The 20,042-nt window shown below is 50.9% G+C and overlaps 1 protein-coding gene across 2 annotated transcripts in view; it reads left to right on the forward strand.

The window, feature by feature from the left end:
• The window catches only part of si:ch211-126j24.1 (phosphofurin acidic cluster sorting protein 1), an 862,277-nt gene that overhangs the window by 295,985 nt on the left and 546,250 nt on the right, over nucleotides 1-20,042 (forward strand). For both annotated transcript variants that reach the window (XM_068028323.1, XM_068028324.1), the window contains exon 6: nucleotides 14,472-14,563. In XM_068028323.1, the coding sequence (XP_067884424.1) occupies nucleotides 14,472-14,563 (92 nt within the window). The remainder of the gene's footprint in view (nucleotides 1-14,471; nucleotides 14,564-20,042) is intronic.

A 20,042-nucleotide genomic window follows, 5' to 3' on the forward strand; every position in this document is an offset into this window, starting at 1 on the left:
CAGCGCCCACACGCTGAGTAATTCACCCAGCGCCCACACGCTGAGGAATTCATCAAGCGCCCACACGCTGAGTAATTCATCAAGCGCCCACACGCTGAGTAATTCACCCAGCGCCCACACGCTGAGTAATTCATCAAGCGCCCACACGCTGAGTAATTCACCCAGCGCCCACACGCTGAGTAATTCAGCCAGCGCCCAGACACTGAGTAATTCAGCCAGCGCCCACACACTGTGTAATTCACCCAGCGCCCACACACTGTGTAATTCACCCAGCGCCCACACACTGTGTAATTCACCAAGTGCCCACACACTGTGTAATTCACCCAGCGCCCACACACTGAGTAATTCACCCAGCGCCCACACACTGAGTAATTCACCCAGCGCCCACACACTGAGCAATTCACCCAGCGCCCACACACTGAGCAATTCACCCAGCGCCCACACACTGAGCAGATCACCCAGCGCCCACACACTGAGCAATTCACCCAGCGCCCACACTCTGAGCAATTCACCCAGCGCCCACACACTGTGCAATTCACCCAGCGCCCACACACTGAGCAATTCACCCAGTGCCCACACACTGAGTAATTCACCCAGCGCCCACACACTGAGTAATTCACCCAGCGCCCACACACTGAGTAATTCACCCAGCGCCCACACACTGAGTAATTCACCCAGCGTCCACACACTGAGTAATTCACCAGCGCCCAGACACTGAGTAATTCAGCCAGCGCCCACACACTGAGTAATTCACCCAGCGCCCACACACTGAGTAATTCACCCAGCGCCCACACACTGAGTAATTCACCCAGCGCCCACACACTGAGTAATTCACCCAGCGCCCACACACTGAGTAATTCACCCAGCGACTAGATACTGAGTAATTCACCCAGCGCCCACACACTGAGTAATTCACCCAGCGCCCACACACTGAGTAATTCACCCAGCGCCCACACACTGTGTAATTCACCCAGCGCCCAGACACTGAGTAATTCACCCAGCGCCCACACACTGAGTAATTCACCCAGCGCCCACACACTGAGTAATTCACCCAGCGCCCACACACTGAGTAATTCACCCAGCGACTAGATACTGAGTAATTCACCCAGCGTCCACACACTGAGTAATTCAGCCAGCGCCCACACACTGTAATTCACCCCGCGCACACACACTGTGTAATTCAGCCAGCGCCCACACACTGAGTAATTCAGCCAGCGCCCACACACTGAGTAATTCACCCCGCGCCCAGACACTGAGTAATTCACCAGCGCACACACACTGAGAAATTCAGCCAGCGCCCACACACTGAGTAATTCACCCAGCGACTAGATACTGAGTAATTCACCCAGCGCCCACACACTGTGTAATTCACCCAGCGCCCACACACTGTGTAATTCACCCAGCGCCCACACACTGAGTAATTCACCCAGCGACTAGATACTGAGTAATTCACCCAGCGTCCACACGCTGTGTAATTCACCCAGCGCCCACACACTGTGTAATTCACCCAGCGCCCACACACTGAGTAATTCACCCAGCGACTAGATACTGAGTAATTCACCCAGCGTCCACGCACTGTGTAATTCACCCAGCGCCCACACACTGAGTAATTCACCCAGCGACTAGATACTGAGTAATTCACCCAGCGCCCACATACTGTGTAATTCAGCCAGCGCCCACACACTGTGTAATTCAGCCAGCGCCCACACACTGAGTAATTCAGCCAGCGCCCACACACCGAGTAATTCAGCCAGCGCCCACACACCGAGTAATTCACCCCGCGCCCAGACAATGAGTAATTCACCCAGCGCCCACACGCTGAGTAATTCATCAAGCGCCCACACGCAGAGTAATTCTCCCAGCGCCCACACGCTGAGTAATTCAGCCAGCGCCCAGACACTGTGTAATTCACCAAGTGCCCACACACTGTGTAATTCACCCAGCGCCCACACATTGTGTAATTCATCAAGCGCCCACACGCTGAGTAATTCAGCCAGCGCCCAGACACTGTGTAATTCACCAAGCGCCCACACACTGTGTAATTCACCCAGCGCCCACACATTGTGTAATTCACCAAGTGCCCACACACTGTGTAATTCACCCAGCGCCCACACATTGTGTAATTCATCAAGCGCCCACACACTGAGTAATTCACCCAGCGCCCACACACTGAGTAATTCATCAAGCGCCCACACACTGAGTAATTCACCCAGCGCCCACACACTGAGCAGTTCACCCAGCGCCCACACACTGAGCAGTTCACCCAGCGCCCACACACTGAGCAATTCACTCAGCGTCCACACACTGAGTAATTCAGCCAGCGCCCACACACTGAGTAATTCACCAAGTGCCCACACACTGTGTAATTCACCCAGCGCCCACACACTGTGTAATTCACCCAGCGCCCACACACTGAGTAATTCACCCAGCGCCCACACACTGAGTAATTCACCCAGCGCCCACACACTGAGCAATTCACCCAGCGCCCACACACTGAGCAATTCACCCAGCGCCCACACACTGAGCAATTCACCCAGCGCCCACACACTGAGCAATTCACCCAGCGCCCACACTCTGAGCAATTCACCCAGCGCCCACACTCTGAGCAATTCACCCAGCGCCCACACTCTGAGCAATTCACCCAGCGCCCACACTCTGAGCAATTCACCCAGCGCCCACACTCTGAGCAATTCACCCAGCGCCCACACGCTGAGTAATTCACCCAGCGCCCACACGCTGAGTAATTCACCCAGCGCCCACACGCTGAGCAATTCACCCAGCGCCCACACGCTGAGTAATTCACCCGGCGCCCACACGCTGAGTAATTCACCCGCGCCCACACGCTGAGTAATTCACCCAGCGCCCACACGCTGAGGAATTCATCAAGCGCCCACACGCTGAGTAATTCATCAAGCGCCCACACGCTGAGTAATTCACCCAGCGCCCACACGCTGAGTAATTCATCAAGCGCCCACACGCTGAGTAATTCATCAAGCGCCCACACGCTGAGTAATTCACCCAGCGCCCACACGCTGAGTAATTCAGCCAGCGCCCAGACACTGAGTAATTCATCAAGCGCCCACACACTGAGTAATTCACCCAGCGCCCACACACTGAGTAATTCACCCAGCGCCCACACACTGAGTAATTCACCCAGCGTCCACACACTGAGTAATTCACCAGCGCCCAGACACTGAGTAATTCAGCCAGCGCCCACACACTGAGTAATTCACCCAGCGCCCACACACTGAGTAATTCACCCAGCGCCCACACACTGAGTAATTCACCCAGCGCCCACACACTGAGTAATTCACCCAGCGCCCACACACTGAGTAATTCACCCAGCGACTAGATACTGAGTAATTCACCCAGCGCCCACACACTGAGTAATTCACCCAGCGCCCACACACTGAGTAATTCACCCAGCGCCCACACACTGTGTAATTCACCCAGCGCCCAGACACTGTGTAATTCACCCAGCGCCCAGACACTGAGTAATTCACCCAGCGCCCACACACTGAGTAATTCACCCAGCGCCCACACACTGAGTAATTCACCCAGCGCCCACACACTGAGTAATTCACCCAGCGACTAGATACTGAGTAATTCACCCAGCGTCCACACACTGAGTAATTCAGCCAGCGCCCACACACTGTAATTCAGCCAGCGCCCACACACTGAGTAATTCACCCCGCGCACACACACTGTGTAATTCAGCCAGCGCCCACACACTGAGTAATTCAGCCAGCGCCCACACACTGAGTAATTCACCCCGCGCCCAGACACTGAGTAATTCACCAGCGCACACACACTGAGAAATTCAGCCAGCGCCCACACACTGAGTAATTCACCCAGCGCCCACACACTGAGTAATTCACCCAGCGACTAGATACTGAGTAATTCACCCAGCGCCCACACACTGTGTAATTCACCCAGCGCCCACACACTGTGTAATTCACCCAGCGCCCACACACTGAGTAATTCACCCAGCGACTAGATACTGAGTAATTCACCCAGCGTCCACACGCTGTGTAATTCACCCAGCGCCCACACACTGTGTAATTCACCCAGCGCCCACACACTGAGTAATTCATCAAGCGCCCACACACTGAGTAATTCACCCAGCGCCCACACACTGAGCAGTTCACCCAGCGCCCACACACTGAGCAATTCACCCAGCGTCCACACACTGAGTAATTCACCCAGCGCCCACACACTGTGTAATTCACCCAGCGCCCACACACTGTGTAATTCACCCAGCGCCCACACACTGTGTAATTCACCCAGCGCCCACACACTGAGTAATTCACCCAGCGCCCACACACTGAGTAATTCACCCAGCGCCCACACACTGAGTAATTCACCCAGCGCCCACACACTGAGCAATTCACCCAGCGCCCACACACTGAGCAATTCACCCAGCGCCCACACACTGAGCAGTTCACCCAGCGCCCACACACTGAGCAATTCACCCAGCGCCCACACTCTGAGCAATTCACCCAGCGCCCACACACTGTGCAATTCACCCAGCGCCCACACACTGAGCAATTCACCCAGTGCCCACACACTGAGTAATTCACCCAGCGCCCACACACTGAGTAATTCACCCAGCGCCCACACACTGAGTAATTCAGCCAGCGCCCACACACTGAGTAATTCACCCAGCGCCGACACACTGAGTAATTCACCCAGCGCCCACACTCTGAGTAATTCACCCAGCGCCCACACACTGAGTAATTCACCCAGCGACTAGATACTGAGTAATTCACCCAGCGCCCACACACTGAGTAATTCACCCAGCGCCCACACACTGAGTAATTCACCCAGCGCCCACACACTGTGTAATTCACCCAGCGCCCAGACACTGAGTAATTCACCCAGCGCCCACACACTGAGTAATTCACCCAGCGCCCACACACTGAGGAATTCACCCAGCGACTAGATACTGAGTAATTCACCCAGCGTCCACACACTGAGTAATTCAGCCACCGCCCACACACTGTAATTCAGCTAGCGCCCACACACTGAGTAATTCACCCCGCGCACACACACTGTGTAATTCAGCCAGCGCCCACACACTGAGTAATTCAGCCAGCGCCCACACACTGAGTAATTCACCCCGCGCCCAGACACTGAGTAATTCACCAGCGCACACACACTGAGAAATTCAGCCAGCGCCCACACACTGAGTAATTCACCCAGCGCCCACACACTGAGTAATTCACCCAGCGCCCACACACTGAGTAATTCACCCAGCGCCCACACACTGTGTAATTCACCCAGCGCCCACACACTGAGTAATTCACCCAGCGCCCAGACACTGAGTAATTCACCAGGCGTTCACACACTGTGTAATTCACCCGGCGCCCACACACTGAGTAATTCATCAAGCGCCCACACACTGAGTAATTCACCCAGCGCCCACACACTGAGTAATTCACCCCGCGCCCACACGCTGAGTAATTCACCCAGCGCCCACACGCTGAGTAATTCACCCAGCGCCCACACGCTGAGTAATTCATCCAGCGCCCACACGCTGAGTAATTCACCCAGCGCCCAGACGCTGAGTAATTCACCCCGCGCCCACACACTGAGTAATTCAGCCGGCGCCCACACACTGAGTAATACACCCAGCGCCCACACGCTGAGTAATTCAGCCAGCGCCCAGACACTGTGTAATTCACCCCGCGCCCAGACACTGTGTAATTCAGCCAGCGCCCAAACACTGTGTAATTCAGCCAGCGCCCAGACGCTGAGTAATTCACCCAGCGCCCAGACGCTGAGTAATTCACCCCGCGCCCACACACTGAGTAATTAACCGAGCGCCCACACACTGAGTAATTCACCCCGCGCCCACACACTGAGTAATTCACCCAGCGCCCAGACACTGAGTAATTCACCCAGCGCCCAGACGCTGAGTAATTCACCCAGCTCCCACACACTGAGTAATTCACCCCGCGCCCACACACTGAGTAATTCACCCAGCGCCCAGACACTGAGTAATTCAGCCAGCGCCCAGACGCTGAGTAATTCACCCAGCGCCCACACACTGAGTAATTCACCCAGCGCCCACACACTGAGTAATTCACCCCGCGCCCAGACACTGTGTAATTCAGCCAGCGCCCACACACTGAGTAATTCAGCCAGCGCCCACACGCTGAGTAATTCAGCCAGCGCCCACACGCTGAGTAATTCACCCAGCGCCCACACGCTGAGTAATTCACCAGGCGTTGACACACTGAGTAATTCAGCCAGCGCCCAGACACTGAGTAATTCACCAGGCGTTCACACACTGAGTAATTCAGCCAGCGCCCAGACACTGAGTAATTCACCCAGCGCCCACACGCTGAGTAATTCACCAGGCGTTGACACACTGAGTAATTCAGCCAGCGCCCAGACACTGAGTAATTCACCAGGCGTTCACACACTGAGTAATTCAGCCAGCGCCCAGACACTGAGTAATTCTGCCAGCGCCCACACGCTGAGTAATTCACCCAGCGCCCTCACGCTGAGCAATTCAGCCAGCGCCCACACGCTGAGTAATTCACCAGGCGTTGACACACTGAGTAATTCAGCCAGCGCCCAGACACTGAGTAATTCACTCAGCGCCCACACACTGAGTAATTCACCCAGCGCCCACACACTGAGTAATTTACCCAGCGCCCACACACTGAGTAATTCACCCAGCGTCCACACACTGAGTAAATCACCCAGCACCCACACACTGAGTAATTCACCCAGCGCCCACACACTGAGTACATAACCCAGCGCCCACACTGAGTAATTCACCCAGCGCTCACACACTCAGTAACTCACCAGCGCCCACACACTGAGTAATTCACCCAGCGTCCACACACTGAGTAATTCAGCCAGCGCCCACACACTGAGTAATTCACCCAGCGTCCACACACTAAGTAAATCACCCAGCACCCACACACTAAGTAAATCACCCAGCACCCACACACTGAGTAATTCACCCAGCGCCCACACACTGAGTAATTCACCCAGCGTTCACACACTGAGTAATTCACCCAGCGCCCACACACTGAGTAATTCACCCAGCGCCCACACACTGAGTAATTCACCCACCGTTCACACACTGAGTAATTCACCAGGCGTTCACACACTGAGTAATTCAGCCAGCGCCCACACACTGAGTAATTCACCCAGCGCCCACACACTGAGTAATTCACCAGGCGTTCACACACTGAGTAATTCACCAGGCGTTCACACACTGAGTAATTCAGCCAGCGCACACACACTAAGTAATTCACCCAGCACCCACACACTGAGTAATTCACCAGGCGTTCACACACTGAGTAATTCAGCCGGCGCCCACACACTGAGTAATTCAGCCGGCGCCCACACACTGAGTAATTCAGCCAGCGCTCACACACTGAGTAATTCAGCCAGCGCTCACACACTGAGTAATTCACCCAGCGCCCACACACTGAGTAATTCAGCCAGCGCCCAGACACTGAGTAATTCAGCCAGCGCACACACAGAGTAATTCAGCCAGCGTCCACACAGAGTAAATCACCCAGTGCCCACAAAGAGTAATTCAGCCAGCGCCCACACACTGAGTACTTCAGCCAGCGCCCACACACTGAGTAATTCAGCCAGCGCCCACACACTGAGTAATTCAGCCAGTGCCCACACAGAGTAAATCACCCCTTGCCGACACAGACTAAATCACCCAGTGCCCACAGACTGAGTAATTCACCCAGCGCCCACACAGACTAAATCACCCAGCGCCCACACAGAGTAAATCACGCAGTGCCCACACAGAGTAAGTCACCCAGTGCCCACACACTGAGTAATTCAGCCAGCGCCCACACACTGAGTAATTCACCCAGCGCCCACACACTGTAATTCACCAGCGCCCACGCACTGAGTAACTCACCCACTGAGTAACTCACCGGTGAGCCTGACGTCAGTGGTAGGGAAGCTGCTGGAGAAGATACTGGGGGATAGGATCTATTCCCATTTGGAAGAAAATGGGCTTATCAGTGATAGGCAACATGGTTTTGTGCAGGGAAGGTCATATCTTGCCAATTTAGTAGAATTCTTTGAGGAAGTGACAAAGTTGATTGATGAGGGAAGGGCTGTCGATGTCATATACATGGACTTCAGTAAGGCGTTTGATAAGGTTCCCCATGGTAGGCTGATGGAGAAAGTGAAGTCGCATGGGGTCCAGGGTGTACTAGCTAGATGGATAAAGAACTGGCTGGGCAACAGGAGAAAGAGAGTAGCAGTGGAAGGGAGTTTCTCAAAATGGAGACGTGTGACCAGTGGTGTTCCACAGGGATCCGTGCTGGGACCACTGTTGTTTGTGATATACATAAATGATTTGGAGGAAAGTATAGGTGGTCTGATTAGCAGGTTTGCAGGCGACACTAAGAGTGGTGGAGTAGCAGATAGTGAAGGGGACTGTCAGAGAATACAGCAGAATATAGATAGATTGGAGAGTTGGGCAGAGAAATGGCAGATGGAGTTCAATCAGGGCAAATGCGAGGTGATGCATTTTGGAAGATCCAATTCAAGAGTGAACTATACAGTAAATGGAAAAGTCCTGGGGAAAATTGATGTACAGAGAGATTTGGGTGTTCAGGTCCATTGTTCCCTGAAGGTGGCAACGCAGGTCAATAGAGTGGTCAAGAAGGCATACGGCATGCTTTCCTTCATCGGACGGGGTATTGAGTACAAGAGTTGGCAGGTCATGTTACAGTTGTATAGGACTTTGGTTCGGCCACATTTGGAATACTGCGTGCAGTTCTGGTCGCCACATTACAAAAAGGATGTAGATGCATTGGAGAGGGTGCAGAGGAGGTTCACCAGGATGTTGCCTGGTATGGAGGGCGCCAGCTATGAAGAGAGGTTGAGTAGATTAGGATTATTTTCATTAGAAAGACGGAGGTTGAGGGGGGACCTGATTGAGATGTACAAAATCATGAGGGTGGATAGCAAGAAGCTTTTTCCCCAGAGTGGGGGATTCAATTACTAGAGTTCACGAGTTCAAAGTGAAAGGGGAAAAAATTTAGGGTGGATCTGCGTGGAAAGTTCTTTACGCAGAGGGTGGTGGGTGCCTGGAACGCATTACCAGCGGAGGTGGTAGACGCGGGCACGATAGCAACTTTTAAGATGTATCTAGACAGAAACATGAATGGGCAGGAAGTAAAGAGATACAGACCCTTAGAAAATAGGCGACATGTTTAGATTGAGGATCTGGATCGGCGCAGGCTTGGAGGGCCGAAGGGCCTGTTCCTGTTCTGTAATTATCTTTGTTCTTCGTTTTGTTCAGTGCCCACACACTGAGTACTTAACCCAGCGTCCACTGAGTAATTCACCCAGCGCCCACACACTCAGTAACTCACCAGCGCCCACGCACTGAGTAACTCACCCAGCGCCCACGCACTGAGTTTCTCATCCAGCGGCCACGCACTGAGTAACTCACCCAGCGCCCACGCACTGAGTTACTCATCCAGCGCCCGCACACTGAGTAATTCACCTGCGCCCACGCACTCAGTAACTCACCAGCGCCCACGCACTGAGTAATTCACCCAGCGCCCACGCACTGAGTTACTCACCCAGCGCCCACGCACTGAGTTACTCACCCAGCGCCCACGCACTGAGTTACTCATCCAGCGCCCGCACACTGAGTAATTCACCCAGCGCCCACAGTGAGAGTTCAACGTGGGCTTGAAAAATATTTGTCATTGATATACTGCCATTCATATCCTTGGGATGTCCCAACTTTTATCACAGGCAGTGAACTATTTTTGAAATTCTTTTAATAGACAGAAATATGGTGCCCAAATTGTGCCTAAACAAATGAAGCACATGATCAGTTAATCTTTTATTAAAAATTCATTCATGGGATGTGGGCGTCGTTGGCCAGGCCAACATTTATTCCCCATCTCTAATTGTCCTTGAGAATGTGGTGGTGAACTGCCTTCTTGAACCACTGCAGTCCATGTGGGGTAGGTACACCCACAGTGCTGTTCGGAAGGGAGTCCCAGGATTTTGACCCTGCGACATTGTAGGAATAGTGATATAGTTCCAAGTCAGGTTGGTGTGTGACTTGGAGGTGAACTTGCAGGTGGTGGTGTTCCCATGCATTTGCTGCCCTTGTCCTTCTAGCTGGCAGAGATCGTGGGTTTGGAAGGTGCTATATAAGGAGCTTTGGTGCGTTGCTACAGTGCATCTTGTAGATGGTACACACTGCTGCCACTGTGCGTCGGTGGTGGGGGAATGAATGTTTGTAGGGGTGCCAATCAGGAGGGCTGCTTTGTCCTGGATGGTGTCGAGCTTCTTGTGTTGTTGGAGCTTCACCCATCCAGGCAAGTGGAGAGTATTCCATTACACTCCTGACTTGTGCTTTGTAGATGGTTGACAGGCTTTGGGGAGTCAGGAGGTGAGTTACTCGCCTCAGGATTCCTAGCCGCTGACCTGCTCTTGTAGCCATGGTATTTATATGGCTACTCCAGTTTGGGATTTTCTTCTCCCTGCTGCTCTCACACGCATTCAAGTCTTCAGAAGAAGTAATTTTCCTCCACAGAAGTTCAGGTGGCAGGTTGTTCAACCTTGCCCGCCTAAGAGCGAAGACCAAAGTACAGAAAGTCCCCATCAGGGAACTCCTCTGTGCTGACGATGCTGCATTAACATCTCACACTGAAGAGTGTCTGCAGAGAATCATCAACAGGTTTGCGGCTGCCTGCAACGAATTTGGCCTACCCATCAGCCTCAAGAAAACGAACATCATGGGGCAGGACGTCAGAAATGCTGCATCCATCAATATCGGCGACCACGCTCTGGAAGTGGTTCAAGAGTTCACCTACCTGGGCTGAGCTATCACCAGTAACCTGTTTCTCGATGCAGAAATCAACAAGCGCATGGGAAAAGCTTCCACTGCGATGTCCAGACTGGCCAAGAGAGTGTGGGAAAATGGCGCACTGACACGGAACACAAAAGTCCGAGTGTATCAAGCCTGTGTCCTCAGTACCTTGCTCTACGGCAGCCAGGCCTGGACAAAGTATGTCAGCCAAAAGCGACGTCTCAATTTATTCCATTTTTGCTGCCTCCGGAGAATCCTTGGCATCAGGTGGCAGGACCGCATCTCCAACACAGTAGTCCTCGAGGCAGCCAACATCCCCAGCTTATACACACTGCTGAGTCAGCGGAGCTTGAAGTGGCATGGCCATGTGAGCCGCATGGAAGATGGCAGGATCCCCAAGGACACATTGTACAGCGAGCTCGCCACTGTTATCAGACCTACCGGCCGTCCATGTCTCCGCTTTAAAGACGTCTGCAAACGCGACATTAAGTCCTGTAACATTGATCACAGGTCGTGGGAGTCAGTTGCCAGCGATCGCCAGAGCTGGCGGGCAGCCATAAAGGCGGGGCTCAAGTGTGGCGAGTCGAAGAGACTTAGCAGTTGGCAGGAAAAAAGACAGAAGCGCAAGGGGAGAGCCAACTCTGTAACAGCCCCGACAACCAATTTTATCTGCAGCACCTGTGGAAGAGTCTGTTTGTCTAGTATTGGTCTTTATAGCCACTCCAGGCGCTGCTCCACAAACCACTGACCACCTCCAGGCGCTTACCCATTGTCTCCCGAGACAAGGAGGTCAAAGAAGAAGGAGATACTCCATTTCAGTTTCTGGTCAATGGTAGCCCCTAGGTTGTTGATAGTGGGGGATTCAGCAATGGTAATGCCATTGAATGTCAAGGGGAGATAGTTAGATTCTCTCTTGTTGGAGATGGTCATTGCCTGGCACTTGTGTGGTGCGAATGCTATTTGCCACTTATCAGCCCAAGCCATATTGTCCAAGCCACTTGGACAAGGATATTGTCCAGGTCTTGCTGCATTTCTACACGGACTGCTTCAGTATCTAAGGAGTCATGAATGGTGCTGAACATTGTGCAATCATCAGCGAACATCTGACCTTATGATTGAAGGAAGGTCATTGATGAAGCAGCTGAAGATCATTGGGCCTAGGACACTACCCTGAGAAACTCCTGCAGTGATGTCCTGGAGCTCAGATGATTGACCTCCACCAACCACAACCATCTTCCTTTGCGCTAGTTATGACTCCAACCAGCGGACGGTTTTCCCCCTGATTCCCATTGACCGTTTTGCTAGGGCTCCTTGATGCCATACTCGGTCAAATGTTGCCTTGATGTCAAGGGCAATCGCTCTCACCTCACCTCTTGAGTTCAGCTCTTTTGTCCATGTTTGAACCAAGGCTGTTATGAGGTCAGGAGCTGAGTGGCCCTGGCGAGACCCAAACTGAGCATCACTGAGCAGGTTATTGTTAAGCAAGTGCCGCTTGATGGCACTGTTGATGATTTCCATCACCTTACTGATGATAGAGAGTAGGCTGATGGGGCGGTAATTGTCCTGCTTGAACTTGTCCTGCTTTTTGTGTCCAGGACATACCTGGGCAATTTTCCACATTGCCGGGTAGATGCCAGTGTTGTCGCTGTACTGGAACAGCTTGGCTAGGGGCATGGCAAGTTCTGGAGCACAGGTCTTCAGTACTATTGCCGGAATATTGTCAGGGCCCATAGCCTTTGCAGTATCCAGTGCCTTCAGTCGTGTCTTGATATCACGCAGAGTGAATCGAATTGGCTGAAGTCTGGCATCTGTGATGCTGGGGACTTCAGGAGGAGGCCGAGATGGATCATCAACTCGGCACTTCTGGCTGAAGATTGTTGCAAATGCTTCAGCCTTATCTTTCCCACTGCGATGCTGGGCTCCCCCATCATTGAGGATGGGGATATTTGTGGAGCCACCTCCTCCAGTTAGTTGTTTAATCTGTCTTTGGTGACATTGGTTAAGGGATGAATATTGGCCAGGCAATTTGGAAAACACCCCGCTCTTCTTTGACAGTGTCATGGGATCTTTTACGTATACCTGATGCGTTTAATGCCTCATCTGAGAGCTTGCACCTTCAGCAGTGCAGCGCTCCCCCAAAATTGCCCCTCTGACAGTGCAGTGCTCACTCAGTAATACCCCTCCAACAGTGCAGCACTCCCTCAGCACTGCCCCTGCAACAGTGCAGCACTCCCTCAGTACTTCCCCTCCAACAGTGCAGCACTCCCTCAGCACTGCAACTCTGACAGTGTAGCACTGCCTCAGGACTGCCCCTGCAACAGTGCAGCACTCCATCAGTACTGCCCCGCCGACAGTGCAGTGCTCACACTGTATTACCCCTCTGACAGTGCAGCATTCCCTCAGTACTTCCCCTCAGACAGTGCAGCACTCCCTCAGTACTTCCCCTCAGACAGTGCAGCACTGCCTCAGTACTGACCCTACAACAGTGTAGTGTTGCCTCAGTACTGCCCCTCTGACTCGTTGAAAGGGAGTAAGCCTGATAGAGTCTTAGAGTCATAACGGCATAGATGGAGGCCATTCTGCTCATCAAATCCATGCTGGCTTTCTGTACAACAATCCAGTCAGTCCCATTCCCCAGCTCTATCCCCATATACCTGTAATTTTATTTCCTTCGAGTGCCCATCCAATTTCCTTTTGAAATAATTTATCATTTCCGTTTCCACCATTCTCATGGGCGGTGTGTTCCAGGTCATTACCACTCACTGTGTAAAAATGTTCTTCCTCACATCTCCCCTGCATCTCTTGGGCAAAACCTTAAATCTGAGTTCCCTGGTCCTTGTACCATCAGCTTATTGGAACAGCTTTTCCTGTCCACCCACCTAAACCTGTCATAATCTTGTACCCCGCTACCAATCTCCCCTCAAGCTCCTTTGCTCCAAGGAGAACAACCCCAGCTTCTCCAACCTAAGCTTGTAACTAAAATCCCCCTTCCCTGGTAAATCTCCTCTGTACCCTCTCTCGGACCCTCACATCCTTTCTAAAGTGTGGTGACCAGAACTGGATGTAATACTCTAGTTGGGGCCTTACCAGAGCTTTATAAAGGTTCAGCATTAATTCCCTCCTTTTGTATTCCATGTCTCTATTTATGTAGCCCAAGATCCCATATGCTTTGCTAACCACTCCAATATGTCCTGCCACCTTCAAAGAGAGATACACATGCACCCCTAGGTCCCTTTGTTCCTGCACATACTGTGGAACTGTGTGATTTAATCTATATTGTTTCTCCCTAGCCCTTCTGCCAAAATGCATCACTGCCCATTTCTTTGTATTAAATTCCATCTGTTACTTGTTTGCCCATTCTGCTCGCCTGTCTGTGTCCTGTTGCAGTTGATTGGTATCATCCTCACTGTCTGTCACTGCTCTAAGTTTGGTATCATCAGCAAATTTGAAATTTTACTCGGGAAGCTCCGAGAGGCTGGATGTGCAGAACTGTCCATAGCAGTGTAGATGCATTACTCCAGCCTGTTATCTTAGCCAGGAGTGCTTGTATTGCAGGAAAGCCTGCAAAGGTGCAGAAGGAGACAATCAACTCATTGACTGCTGTGTTCTAAAATATATCTTGTTCAACATCTTGCAGATCGATCTCCGGATATTGATAATTATTCTGAGGAAGAGGACGACAGTTTTTCCTCTGAGCAGGAAGGCAGTGACGATGCAGTTCCCAGCCAGGTAAAGAGATTCGATCGCAGTGTCAGCGCTCTCAGGGGTCAAGCATTCTCAGCTCCAAAACCAGCTCAGGGGCACAAGCTGGAGGTGCGAGTTGCAGGAAACAAAGAACAGTACAGCACAGGAACGGTCATTCGGCCCTCCAAGCCTGCACCGATCTTGATGCCTGCCGAAACTAACACCTTCTGCTCTTCCGGGGACCATATCCCTCTATTCCCTTCCTATTCATATATTTGTCAAGATGTCTCTTCAACGTCGCTATCGTATCTGCTTCCACCATCTCCCCTGGCAGCAAGTTCCAGGCACTCACCACCTCTGTGTAAAAAACTTGCCTCGCACATCCCCTCTAAACTTTGCCCCTCGCACCTTAAACCTATGTCCCCTAGCAACTGACTCTTCCACCCTGGGAAAAAGACTATCCACTCTGTTCATGCTGCTCATAACTTTGTAAACCTCTATCATGTCGCCCCTCCACCTCCGTCGTTCCAATGAAAACAATCCGAGTTTATCCAACCTCTCCTCATAGCTAATGCCCTCCAGACCAGGCAACATCCTGGTAAACCTCATCTGTACCCTCTCCAAAGCCTCCACGTCCTTCTGGTAGTGTGGCGACCAGAATTGCACGCAATATTCTAAGTGTAGCCTAACTAAGGTTCTGTACAGCTGCAACATGACTTGCCAATTTTTATACTCTATGCCCCGACCGATGAAGGCAAGCATGCCGTATGCCTTCTTGACTACCTTATCCACCTGCGTTGCCACTTTCAGTGACCTGTGGACCTGTCCGCCCAGATCTCTCTGCCTGTCAATACTCCTAAGGGTTCTGCCATTTACTGTATACCTCCCACCTGCATTAGACCTTCCAAAATGCATTACCTCACATTTGTCCGGATCAAACTCCATCTGCCATTTCTCCGCCCAAGTCTCCAACCGATCTATATCCTGCTGTATCCTCTGACAATCCTCATCATTATCCGCAACTCCACCAACCTTTGTGTCGTCCGCAAACTTACTAATCAGACCAGCTATATTTTCCTCCAAATCATTTATATATACTACAAACAGCAAAGGTCCCAGCACTGATCCCTGCGGAACACCTCTCGTCACATCCCTCCATTCAGAAAAGCACCCTTCCATGCTACCCTCTGTCTTCAATGACTGAGCCAGTTCTGTATCCATCTTGCCAGCTCACCTCTGATCCCATGTGACTTCACCTTTTGTACCAGTCTGCCATGAGGGACCTTGTCAAAGGTACATCCCGTCCAACCTGTGCAGGTTGCACCTTTGCCAGAAACAGACCCAAGAATCCAGGAACCTAAAGCCCTCCCTCCTGCACCGTCTCCTCAGCCACGCATTCATCTGCTCTATCCTCCTATTCCTATACTCGCTAGCACGTGGCACCGGGAGTAATCCAGAGATTACAACCTTTGAGGCCCTGCTTTTTAATCTGCTACCTAGCTCCATCTTGCCAGCTCACCTCTGATCCCGTGTGACTTCACCTTTTGCACCAGTCTGCCATGCGGGCCCTTGTCAAAGGCTTTACTAAAGTCCATATAGATAACATCCACTGCCCTTCCTTCATCAATCATCTTCGTCACTTCCTCAAAAAACTCAATCAAATTCGTAAGACACGACCTCCCCTTCACAAAACCATGCTGTCTCTCGCTAATAAGTTCGTTTGTTTCCAACTGAGAGTAAATCCTGTCCCGAAGAATCCTCTCTAATAATTTCCCTACCACTGACGTAAGGCTCACCAGCCTATAATTTCCTGGATTATCCTTGCTACCCTTCTTAAACAAAGGAACAACATTGGCTATTCTCCAGTCCTCTGGGACCTCACCTGTAGCCAATGAGAATGCAAAGATTTCTGTCAATGCCCCAGCAATTTCTTCCCTTGCCTCCCTCAGTATTGTAGGGTAGATCCAATCAGGCCCTGGGGACTTATCTACCTTAATGCTTTGCAAGACACCCAACACCACCTCCTTTTTGATAATGAGATGACTGAGACTATCTGCACTCCCTTCCCTAGGCTCATCATCCACCAAGTCCTTCTCCTTGGTGAATACTGATGCAAAGTACTCATTTAGCACCTCACCCATTTCCTCTGGCTCCACGCATAGATTCCCATCTCTGTCCTTGAGTGGGCCACCCCTTTGCCTGGTTACCCTCTTGCTCTTTATATATGTGTAAAAAGCCTTGGGATTTTCCTTAATCCTGTTTGCCAATGACTTTTCATGACCCCTTTTAGCCCTCCGAACTCCTTGCTTAAGTTCCTTCCTACTGTCTTTGTATTCCTCAAGTGCTTCATCTGTTCCTAGCCTTCCAGCCCTTACAAATGCTTCCTTTTTCTTTTTGACTAGGCTCACAATATCCCGCGGTATCCAAGCTTCCCGAAACTTGCCAAACTTGTCTTTCTTCCTCACAGGAACATGCTGGTCCTGGATTCTAATCAGCTGACGTTTGAAAGACTCCCACATGTCAGATGTTGATTTACCCTCAAACAGCCGCCCCCAATCTAAATTCTTCAGTTCCTGCCTAATATTGTTATAATTAGTCTTCCCCCAATTTAGAACCTTCACCCGAGGACTACTCTTTTCCTTATCCACAAGTACCTTAAAACTTATGGAATTATGGTCACTGCTCCCGAAATGCTCCCCCACTGAAACTTCGACCACCTGGCCAGGCTCATTCCCCAATACCAGGTCCAGAATGGCCCCATCCCTAGTTGGACTATCTACATACTGTTTCAAGAGGCCCACCTGGATGCTCCTCACAAATTCTGCCCCATCCAAGCCCCAAGCACTAAGTGAGTTCCAGTCAATATTGGGGAAGTTAAAATCACCCACCACAACAACCCTGTTACCTTCACATCTTTCCAAAATCTGTCTACATATCTGCTCCTCTACCTCCCGCTGGCTGTTGGGAGGCCTGTAGTAAACCCCCAACATCGTGACTGCACCCTTCCTATTCCTGAGCTCCACCCATATTGCCTCGCTGCATGACCCCTCCAAGGTGTCCTCCCACAGTACAGCTGTGATATTCTCCTTAACCAGTAATGCAACTCCCCCACCCCTTTTACATCCCCCTCTATCCCGCCTGAAGCTTCTAAATCCCGGAACGTTTAGCTGCCAATCCTGCCCTTCCCTCAACCAAGTCTCTGTAATAGCAACAACATCATATTTCCAAGTACTAATCCAAGCTCTAAGTTCATCTGCCTTACCTGTTATACTTCTCGCATTGAAACAAATGCACTTCAGACCACCAGTCCCGCTGTGCTCAGCAACATCTCCCTGCCTGCTCTTCCTCTTCGTCCTACTGGCCTTATTTACTATGTCCTTTTCATTTACTTCACTAGCTGTCCTACTGCTCTGGTTCCCACCCCCCTGCCACACTAGTTTAAACCCTCCCGAGTGACGCTATCAAACCTTGCAGCCAGGATATTAGTGCCATTCCAGTTTAGATGCAATCCGTCCTTCTTGTACAGGTCCCATCTGTCCCTGAAGAGAGCTCAATGGTCCAGATATCTGAAACCCTCCCTTCTGCACCAGCTGCTCAGCCACGTGTTTAGCTGCACTATCTTCCTATTTCTAGCCTCACTGGCACGTGGCACAGGGAGTAATCCAGAGATTACAACCCTGGAGGTCCTGTTTATTAACTTACTACCTAACTCCCTAAACTCCCGCTGCAGGACCTCATCACTCTTCCTGCCTATGTCATTGGTACCGATGTGTACCACAACCTCTGGCTGTTCACCCTTCCCCTTCAGAATGCCCTCTGTCCGTTCAGAGACATCCTTTTACATCAGAGATCTTTCTACCCAGAGATCTGCAGCCTACCAATTTTGCACAGAGGTCCTAACGGCCTCAGTTGGGGAAGGACCCTGCGGTGATAATTCCCGTGGCCCTACCCTCACTGCTTCCCAGCAGCTTGGACACCAGGATCCGTTAACATACGAACATATGAATTAGGAGCAGGAGTAGGCCACTCGGCCTTTGAGCCTGCTCCGCCATTGAACAGATCATGGCTGATCTGACTGTAACCTCAACTCCACTTTCCCGCCTCCCCCCAATAATCTTTCACCTCCTTGTTTATCAAGAATCTATCTACCTCTGCCTTAAAAATATTCAAAGACTGCTTCCACTGCCTTTTGAGGAAGAGAGTTCCAAAGACTCACGACCCTCTAAGAGAAAAAATTTCTCCTCATCTCTGTCTTAAATGGGCGACCCCTTATTTCCAAACAGTGACCCCTAGTTCTCGATCCTTCCACAAGAGGAAACATCCTTTCCACGTCCACCCTGTCAAGACCCCTCAGAATGTTATATGTTTCAATCAAGTCGCCTCTTACTCTTCTAAACTCCAGCGGATACAAGCCTAGCCTGTCCAACCTTTTCTCATAAGACAACCCACCCATTCCAGGTATTAGTCCAGTAAACCTTCTCTGAACTGCTTCAAACGCATTTACATGCTTCCTTAAATAAGGAGACCAATACTGTACACAATACTCCAGATGTGGTCTCACCAATGCCCTGCATAACTGAAGCATAACCTCCCTACTTTTGTATTCAATTCCCCTCGCAATAAATGAGAACATTCTATTAGTTTTCCTAATTACGTGCTGTACCTGCTTACTAACCTTTTGCGATTCATGCATGAGGACACCCAGATCCCTCTGCATCTCAGAGCTCTGCAATCTCTCATCATTTAGATAATATGCTTCTTTTTTATTCTTCCTGCTAAAATGGACAATTTAATATTTTCCCACATTATACCCTATTTACTAGACCTTTGCCCACTCACTTAACCTATCTATATCCCTTTGTAGCCTCTTTATGTCCTCTTCACAAGTTACTTTCCTAACTATCTTTGTGTTATCAGCAAATTTCGCAACCATACTTTCGGTCCCTTCATCCAAGTCATTTATATAAATTGTAAAAATGTTGAGGCCCCAGCACTGATCCCTGCAGCATATCACTCCTTACATCTTGCCAACCAGAAAATGACCTGAGTACCTGGCCTGCCTCCTGTCGTGCACCTCCATAAGAATTGCAGCACTAAGATTCATATCAAGCTCCCTATAAAGGTTCTGAAGGGTCACTGACCTGAAATGTTAACTCTGCTCTCTTTCCACAGATGCTGCCAGACCTGCTGAGTGGTTCCAGCATTTCTTGTTTCTATCCCTATAAAGAGGACCAGTTGGGTGAAATTTTACAAACATCTGGGCAATGAGCAGTGTTTTCCCCCTCCCAAGGTTTGCGCCCGCCAGAACCCCCAAATAAGCACTGCCCCTGCCCCCGCACCCCCAATCCTCCCCACCACGAAAGATACTTGCACCAGTTGATACCACCCTAGGTCCAGATGTTCTGGTATGGTCAGAAGCTGAGGTTACTGGTGACTGCTCCGTCACACTTTAACATGGACAGGAGCCGAGGATTGGCAGTCCCAAAGTCCATATTTCCAAATGGGGTTCAGAAAATTAGCTTAT

Source organism: Heterodontus francisci, chromosome 3 (genome assembly GCF_036365525.1).
Source record: "Heterodontus francisci isolate sHetFra1 chromosome 3, sHetFra1.hap1, whole genome shotgun sequence".
NCBI classification, from domain to species: Eukaryota; Metazoa; Chordata; class Chondrichthyes; order Heterodontiformes; family Heterodontidae; genus Heterodontus; species Heterodontus francisci.